This window comes from Microtus oregoni, unplaced genomic scaffold, assembly GCF_018167655.1.
Source record: "Microtus oregoni isolate MIOR12 unplaced genomic scaffold, Mior012 000012F_ref0000307, whole genome shotgun sequence".
NCBI lineage: Eukaryota > Metazoa > Chordata > Mammalia > Rodentia > Cricetidae > Microtus > Microtus oregoni.
In genome coordinates this window covers 21,038,917-21,048,373 of record NW_024543071.1, presented here as the reverse complement: position 1 = coordinate 21,048,373, position 9,457 = coordinate 21,038,917, and the positions used below count along the sequence as shown (strand labels likewise).

At 34.7% G+C, this 9,457-nt stretch overlaps 1 protein-coding gene across 1 annotated transcript in view; it reads left to right on the top strand.

Moving 5' to 3' along the window:
• Nucleotides 1-630: 630 nt before the first annotated feature.
• The window catches only part of LOC121453988 (cytochrome P450 2C26-like), a 28,280-nt gene continuing 19,453 nt past the window's right edge, over nucleotides 631-9,457 (top strand). The window contains exons 1-5 of the mRNA XM_041661141.1: nucleotides 631-817; nucleotides 2,517-2,679; nucleotides 2,857-3,006; nucleotides 6,370-6,530; nucleotides 7,983-8,159. Coding sequence (XP_041517075.1) covers nucleotides 650-817; nucleotides 2,517-2,679; nucleotides 2,857-3,006; nucleotides 6,370-6,530; nucleotides 7,983-8,159 — 819 coding nt within the window. The 5' untranslated portion in view covers nucleotides 631-649. The remainder of the gene's footprint in view (nucleotides 818-2,516; nucleotides 2,680-2,856; nucleotides 3,007-6,369; nucleotides 6,531-7,982; nucleotides 8,160-9,457) is intronic.

Sequence of the window (9,457 nt, the reverse complement as noted above, 5' to 3'; positions counted from 1 at the left end):
GCACCCACTGTTTATGATTCATGCTTTATTCCAGCCTGTGGGTTCTGCCCCTTTCTAAAGGAAGAAAGGGGAAGAGTGGAAGGGAGTCAAGTAGATGGAAAGCAGGGGGAAACTGGGAGAAGAGGAGGGAAGGGAAAACTGTGTTTGGTATGCAAAATAAGTGAAAAAAACACTGTATACAAAATAAATAAATCTTATTTTATAAACTAAGAAAACAAATTTGACACACAGTAGAAAGATGACAAAGAAATGCAAATATGGACACATTTGGATGAAGAAAATGAAACTTTAAAATGACAAAATTATTCTATAATTTCAGAATAAAATATTCTAAAAATTAACTATTTTCAAATAAAGACAGGATTTCAAAATATCAATTTCATTGTTCATATTTATCAATAATATATCATCATAACTCTGTAAAAATAGGTGAAAATCACTAAGAGGCACCCTTAAAAAGGACAAGGTGAAATAACTGTTCACTTTTAACTTTTGTTATCACAGGGACAGAGTCTACTTGGAAGAGAGCTTAAACAGTACCTAGTTGGTTTCTCAATGATGCTCCAAAGTACAAGAGGTCAGTTCCCATGGCCGCATTATACAACCTCTGTACTATGTGATCACACTTGTGCCTGTGGGAAGGCTAACCATGGATCTAGTCATGGTCTCGGTGCTCATTCTGACATGTCTGCTTCTCTTCTCACACTGGAAACAAAGTTCTACACGAGGAAAGCTACCTCCTGGACCTACTCCTCTGCCAATTATTGGCAACATCCACCAGATAGATGTAAAAAATGTTCACCAAGCCTTTACCAATGTGAGTACACTTCATGCTTGTCTGGTACTTTGTATAGAGAGATATGAGTGATGCTGCTTTCAGAGAAACTCTAGTACTAGAGAACATATTTTTTAAATGGGTGTAAAGTGAAAAACAGTAAAGTTGTTTTTGTCTTTTCTGAGACTTGCCTGTAGTACTGCAGTTGGAATTAGTAATAAACAAGATTTCAGGTTACAGAATATTAAGGACACTGATTTTATAATATAATCACAGAATTAAAAGTTTTATCTACTTTTTCAAATCCTTCTTTCACAAACATTTTCTATTATTTTACTGATGGTGAAGACTGAGGGATTATAGTGAGATTTTGTGATCTAACAAATAAATATTGCCTAAAGAACAAAGTATAGAACTAATTTCAGGTATGTGTTAATTAAAATAGAACAAATTAAAGGTATGTGCAGTGGTGGCACGTAACTTTACTTCCAGGACTTAGAAGAAAAAGGCAGGCAGACCTCTGTGAGTTCAAAGCCAACCTGGGCTACACTATACTGGTCCAGTCTCAAAGGAAACAGAGCCATGTGGTAGTGGCTCACACCTTTAAATCAAGTACCAGGGAGGTAGAGAAGGGAAGTGATATAGTTGGGCAGAGAGGGGACACAAGGCAGGAGGAAACAAGAGCTCAGATGTGCTCTGAGAATGCCATATGAGGATACAGTCTGTGCATTCAGTCTGAGGATTCAGTCTGGAGATGCAGTTTGTAGTTCTAAAGACAGGATCACACCTTTGAATCTGAGAATTCTACAGAGGTAAAAGTCCCTCTAGTGGCTGGCTGAACTGCTTCTCTGATCTCTCAGCTTTCACCCCCTAATATCTGACTCTAGGTGTTTAATATTAAAACCAATTGGAATTAGCATTACAATGAATATTTATTTAAATGAGTCATAATTGTAGAGAACATTGTTCTTGGATTTTTCATTCATGCCTTACTCTGTAGAATTAATTGGATCCTGATTAACAGTAAAGCAATGGGCATGGGATCACACAGATAAAGGAAACCATAAACAGTGTGGCTTTGCTTATACTGTGGTTTCCCGATCTCCTTTGATTCCATACAAAGCCTATGCCTGGGACCAAAAATACTTCATGATGAGGATATTTTTTCTACAGTTCTGTATATTGTGGTGCAGCTTCTGTGACGCTTACTCTGTACTTTTGTAATAATAGATGAGGACTGAATTTGAACTCTTGTGCTGACCCAAGAGTTTAGATGTTTACCATTCTTCACAGGTTTTGTAAATTTTAACAGAAAGTATTCACAGTTAGGTCCACAGAAGTCATGTGACTATGGATTCAGTATGTAGTTAGCGAGAGAATGATCTGCATTATCCAAAAAATGGATGAGCATAGTGTTGATTTGAAGGCTCTACTCCTTTGCATTAGAACCCAGGAAATGAGTGTGAAATTTTTACTTCAGGTACTTTGTAAAATATGACAAAGTGATCTGTTTAATATCATAGTAAGGTGGTTCTTTCTCTTTAGACTATAAGTAGCCTGGGATATTGTTTGGCACCCAGAAGGTCATTTATATGAAACAATCATCTCATATTGAAAGGTATATACAAACTTCAAACTTAGTTTTTCTGCATAAAAATATTTTAACACAGTGCTATTGCCAGTATGAAGAGGTCAACTACAGTGACAATTTTAGAATATTTGTTTCCTATTATCATTACAGTTCTCTAAAATCTATGGCCCTGTGTTCACTCTGTATTTTGGCATGAAACCCGCTGTGGTGTTGCATGGCTATGAGGCAATAAAAGAAGCTCTCATAGGTCATGGGGAGGAGTTTGGTGGAAGAGGAAATGTCCCTATTTTTGATATGGTTTTGAAAGGCTTTGGTAAGTATGCATGTGCTTCTGAGTATACTGGGTAGTATATATAGTGAGATGGGGTGTGGAAAGCAGACATCATGTTTGCTTTTCAGGAATAAGTTTGGGACTCTATGTGTGTGACCAGTCTGTTCCTTTATCTATCTCGCAGACATACTCCATAGTCTTCTATTCCAATTTTTTTAGGCACTGCGTTTAGCAATGGAGATGCATGGAAAGAAACAAAGCACTTTTCACTCTTAACCCTGAGAAAACTGGGTATGGGGAAAAGAAGTATTGAGAACCAAATTCAAGAAGAAGCACAGTTCCTTGTGGAGGAACTGAAGAAAACCAATGGTAAGTGCAGGTTTATAAGCTGACGTTTACATCGTGTTCTATGTATATCTGCATCAGTCAATTTTTCCCATCCTATGCAAAGCATTGTTTTCTAAAGAGATTTCATGGGTATGGGTCTCATGTTAATTTTCTATAGCATTATGGAGCCATACATTCCACTCATCAAAAAAAAGGGGTTTGCTTTGCTTATCATCTCGCCGCAATACAATTTCCAATAGCAATAGTTACTGATCAAACATAAGAACCCTAGCAAAGATTGAATTACCTTTCTTTTCTTCACCTTCCTTTTCTACAATTTTCTTTTCTTTCTTGAACAGCAATGATCTAGACTTCTTCTCTAAAGTATCTAACGGTCCTTTTTGTATTTTGTTTGTAGTTTTTGGCAACTGTGGCATGATGTAATAATTTCATTTCTCATATGAGTGTAGTAGAATTCTTTTTGATTAGTGTATCTCAGCTGTTTGCATGGTATCAGAACGGTATTGTTATTTCTTCTTGCATAACATTTAGGGTTTGATTTATGGCCTTAATAAAACATGTTTCAACACAAATATTCAAAATAAATGTACATTTGGAAATAACTAAACTTAGTAATTTTACTTAAAATGTTGGCTTGGTTGGTTCTCTAGCATTTCCCTGTGTGTCTTCAGTCTTCATGTCATTTTCCCCTTTAAGGTTTGTGTTAGAAAAGTGATGGTTGTTTCTTTGCCAACACTCTGGATGCTACTCCTGTTGCTTATGAATGAACCTATGGCTCACAGAATTGTCCTCTCCAGTTTTCCAGGATTAGGCACTACTTACACAGATGGGAGCATTGCTGAGATTGGCCCAAAAGCTTCTCAGCCATGCACATACAAGCAGAGAAACCCTGCCAATCCTGACAGATCCAGGGACTCTTTTCCCTATCAATGATGAGCCCCAAGGGCTTATATCTTTATTTGAGAAAGGAGATGTTGAGTCGTCACTGGTACCTATTCTCAGAAAATATTTCACAGAAGCAAAAAGATTAAAATTTAGTAGTAAAAAATGTTTTCATGTAAGTAAGAAAGAACACTTGAAGTAAATTATGTCAGCCCTGGCTGCAGGAGCTACAAGACCTTATTCTTTAGAAAAACAAAACATAACAAATTACAATGAAAGAAACATTGACCTCTATGTTAAAACAACTGATATGCCAAAGTACCTATCAAAGTCAATGGCACTGTCTCAAACTCTTTTATTACAATAACTTGCCTCATTTGAGTGCCAAGGATGAGGAATAAGACTAGAATGAAAAGAGTTGTAATCAACTCAGTAATATCTCAATCAGTTATAATCAACATGAATAATATTTCAAAGGCCTCTAGCAGTTCCACCTAAATATTTTGTTTGTGACCTTAGAAGCACAGACCCATTTTGATGTCAAGAATCACTACTATATTTTCACTGGCTCTTATAAGACAAATAAGCTGCAAGACTTTTTGATAGATTTATAAAAGTTTTTTTTTCTGCCCTAAGTGTGAGAATCTTGAAACAGATCTGCATGTAATGCCAAAGGGACAAACAATAGCTGATTCTTATAATGTCTGTGGGTATCAAATTGGTTTCACATATATCGTAAACTCTGGACATTCATTGTCAAAAATCCTAGTGAGAATGGTGACAGCAATTGAAGAAGTAAAAGAAAAGTGAAGAAGACAAGGATTTGATATATCATAAAGGAGATGTGTGATGCAGACCTTTAAGTGGTACAAATCTTTCCCAGATGGATGGAAATAGACTCTAAAAATATATATTTCAAAAGGATTTGCCCAAGTGATATGTGTTCAAATAGGATCAATAATAAAATTTTGAAAGATGTGGAAAAAGTATCTTCTCATGATAAAAGAAAAGATAACGTTGAACATATTTATGTGGTATATTTAAAAATGTAAGTATACCAAATATTAAAATGGTGTTATCTGCCAAAAATGAGATGAAGACATTGATGTTGGTGCCACATATATAGATGATATAACTTAACTTAAAAATGTACTGCCAGAAAACCTTTTTTATTATAAGCCAGCAGTGCCCATGTACATACAAGAGATGAAATGGTTTAATATCATGCTACAATTTATATGAAAATGCTATTATTGTGAATGATCTTGAAGTAAGCCCAATAAGATAACTAGAGAGTCCTTATGCATTACTGAGTAATGGAAGTTTGTTCATTTGATAAATGTTTTAGAACACTAGTATTGGACTCATCATACCTCATTTATATAGCTAACAAAATAAATAATTAATATTAGTCATTGTTCCATCTTTGGACTGTGAATAGTCTGTTAATGTAATTGGTTAATTTTTAGGATGTAGTGCCATTTATTGTAAGATCCTTGAACTTGGTAGGTTTTTCTGTTACACAACTTGTAGAATACAAACAAAACTTTTTAGTGACCTTACCTATTAGGATACAGAATGCTCTAAAAGTGTCATCAGTATCCCTTCAAATGGGCAACGGGTAATTCCTGTAATTCAGATGATCAAATGGCAGTATGACATCCTCACGAGAAGTAAAAATGATCTGCTTATTTTAATAAAAAAATTTTTAGTCATCGAGTTATGACTTTTCGGTTGGTATACGGCCACCCCAAAGAAGGCTTGTAACTGTGTTCATTGCTTGTAACTGTGTTCATTGCACATTGGATGATCCAGGGTATTTATAAACCAAAAAAAACATTTTTCATGTGTTCTCTGGTTGCTTTGTCCTGAGAGTAAAGCTTTGATGTGTGGTTAAACGTAAACTCTTATACTACTACTTAGGAGAATCCAGAAAAAGGAGCATTTACTCTCTAGCAGAAGTGAATAGAGATTTTCACATTTTAATCTCATAACAGAATTTTGGTATGTTTAGACATACTGTATGTTGTGTACGGTATGCTTCCCCTTTACTCCCTATAATAACCTACAATTTAATGCCTTTTATTTTTATATATAATAGCCTGTATGTACTTCAGGTTTGGATTACAATCTTGCCAAAATAATTGTTACTGAGTACTATTTACTCCACGATCCCCAATTGTCTTTTTTGAAGGGAAAACCAAAGTCAGGATTAAATAACTAAATAAAAATCATTTTCAAGATAATAGCATGTACTTGAGGTTAAACCAGCCAGTAAAATAGACATGATTTCTTCTTAGTAAACGAGTAAGTTTGAAGATTAACTGAAAAGTAAGGTAAGTATGATTGTGTATTATTCACCAGTTAAGTATATAGTAGTTAAGAATATTCAAAATTACAATTCCATTTGAAATGTTTAAATTACTTTCAGTAGTTAACAAAGAGCAACATTTCTTCTTCATATAGTTTAGTAATATTTGGCATTTGTTTCTAACTCTTCAGGCTCACCATATGATCCCTCCATCATCTTGACCTGTGCTCCCTGCAATGTCGTTTGCTCCATTATTTTCCATAATCGTTTTGAATATAATGATCAAGTTTTAGTTAGCTTGATAGAAAAACTGAATGCGAACACTAAGATTATGAGCTCTCTCTGGGCACAGGTAAATCCAATATCCTTTCCTTATGAGAACACACTTATGCTCTTTCTTCCTTACAGCTCAAATTCAATGTGGATCATGAAGGAAGGAGGTAACCAGCTGAGAAGGGCTAATGTATTATGGAAATAATTCTTGGAAGGGAGGTCTAAACCCATAAGTATACAAATAGCAAAAACTTAGATGCTGATGCCAACTAACTCAAGCCTAATTATTTCTTATCCATGAATCTTCCTGTTGATTACTACAGAATTGTGATCTGTCATTCACTGTTGTAGGGAGAGCTGGGCCCCTTGTTCTGTCTTGTCCAAGCTAGCTTACACCAGGAATAATCACCCAGAAGCTGTATTCATTTAAACACTGCCTGGCCCATTAGGTCTAGCCTCTCATTGACTAACTCTCACATCTTAATTTAAGCCATTTCTAATAATCTGTATGTCACCATGAAGTTGTGGCGTACTGGGAAAGATTCAGCTTGTCTGACTCTGGCAGCTTTATGGGGGCTCTCTCACTCTGCTTTCTTCCAGAATTCAGTTCTGTCTTCTCCACCCACATAAGTTCTGCCCCATCAAAAGGCCAAGGCAGTTTTTTTATTCAACCAATGAAAGCAACACATAGACAGAAGGACCTCCTACACCAAATCAAAGGACCTTTTACTAACCAAATACTTTATCTTCTTTTCATTAAGCCAATTCTGAACATAATACTAGGGAGCTTTATTTTAGTATAGACATAATATTCTCTGAAAGGAGGAAGAGTATTAATGGCAAAGAAGGCTGACAGTAAACACTGAGTACTCCTGCCATTCAATGGGTCAGTTGGGAATTCTAGTTTATAGATTGTCAGTAAAAATGGAAAGATGTATGTTTTAATGCCATGTGGACCATAAATATCCTCATAGAATTGTTCTAGTATGAATGAAAGTTTCTTGCTCTCTGCATACAAAATGAATGTTTGATCAAAGAGAAAACACTAAGGCCATGTGGTGCAATTAATTTTAGCACACACACATTTCTTTGAACCAAACCCACCACTAAAGAGTCATTGCATTTTGAAGATAATCAATAGATATTGAATCTGGGGCACTAGATTTTTCTGTAAATGTTACCCCCAAATTTTTAACTTATATTGTCACATTGAAAGTGTGAGTGTTTAAATCACATGTATTTCAAACTGTAGGACAGAATTTATTTGAGCCTTCAAAGAGTTTATATGAACAAAATTTTTGTTAAGAGATATGGTGAATATGGAAATTATACTAAGATCATTAACTATTATGGGAGAAATTTCTTCCTCAAATCTCTCTATTAGAATAAAGAATATAAATAATGAATTTATGATGAATATGAATCATTCCTCTATCTAGCAATTCAAATCATTCATATGACACATTCCTAATATATTTTACTTAGGTCAACACAGTGTCTATTTTTAGTAAATTCTTGCATTTCCTTGCAGGTTTGCAATATGTTCCCTGTTCTGATTGATTATTGTCCAGGGACCCATAATACGTTTTATAAAAACTTGACTTCTATTCAGAGTTACCTTTCAGCAAAAATAAAAGAACATGAGGAATCCTTGGATGCTACCAACCCTCGGGACTTTATTGATTATTTCCTAATTAAAGGAAGGCAGGTACAGTGCTAATATTCATTTGTTCAATTATTAAATTCGTAAAGTATTTTATACTTATTTGAAGTAATGTTTAAAACCATGTCAGTATCATTTGAAAAACAATTTAGTATTGTTTATGTGTGTGTAAGCCTGAAAAATGGTTAAAATTGTTAATAAAAGCCCACTGATCCCGTTTTTTATTTAAAACCAAAAAAGAAAGATTCATAAAAATCTAGCATAGTAGAAAAACTACACAAAAGGCAAACAAAAGGAAACAAATTTCAATATAGTCATAAATCATAAACTTTTCTGTCTACTTTGAGCACCAATATCATCAATGACTGTCTTTTGATCACTTGAATATCGTATAGATTAAAAGAGATCAGTACACATTTTTACTGATCGACGCCACATATGACTTCTAAAGGATGAATGATGTGTACCATGGGGAATAGTAGGTGGATGAAAGAGTAAAGCTTTGAGTATAATTTCTCATGAGTTAATAAATTAATACCAGTGAGGTTAGAGATTGGGTTGCTGTCAGGATTAACTGTTAGCAATGTGTAATTTCAGAAAGTGTTTCTCCACAATTTACTTTGCACTCTTATTTAGAAAAAAACTAATGTTAAATATTCTGGTGTGATGCGAGTCAGTTGTACTTCCATTTTCATGGTTTGTATATTTTTATAGTGGTTCAGTGTCTGAAGTCTTTTTTATTGAATTATTATATCAGTATTTAAAATCCAGAATTGTGAATCCCTGAACTTTGCTACATGTTTCTGACAGACTGCTTTACCATTCTGAATCCTTTAAATTTCCAGATGAATTTAAGATATGTTGTCAATATTTGTAAAGAGGCCAGTAGAAATTCACACAGAGACTGCATTTAAACTGTCAATTAATAAGGGGGCTGAGCAATTTGAAAAACAGAGATAATATTAACCTATGGTGCCAGTCTCCAATTTGAAGCACTGATGACCTTCTAGTTTCAAAATGTTGTGTCACTCTACCAAACACACCAAGCCATTAACAATTTCTCTCCAAACTCCATGTCATCGATAGTAACTGTGAATGTAATTTTTCTCTTTATGGACTTTCCTGTATCTCTCTGGCAGAGTATACTGACATCTAAAACACTTCTCAGTAGAGGGCGTTTACTTTCTGTCTTTGTGCACATGCATAAAATCTTGGATGCTCCTAAAATTTCAGCTTGTTTCTGTACTGTGGTCACCTGTTACTGCAATCTTCATTTACAAGCGTGAGAACAACACACTCATTCGTCATTCTTTGTCTTTGCATTATTTCTACCTCTGACTCAT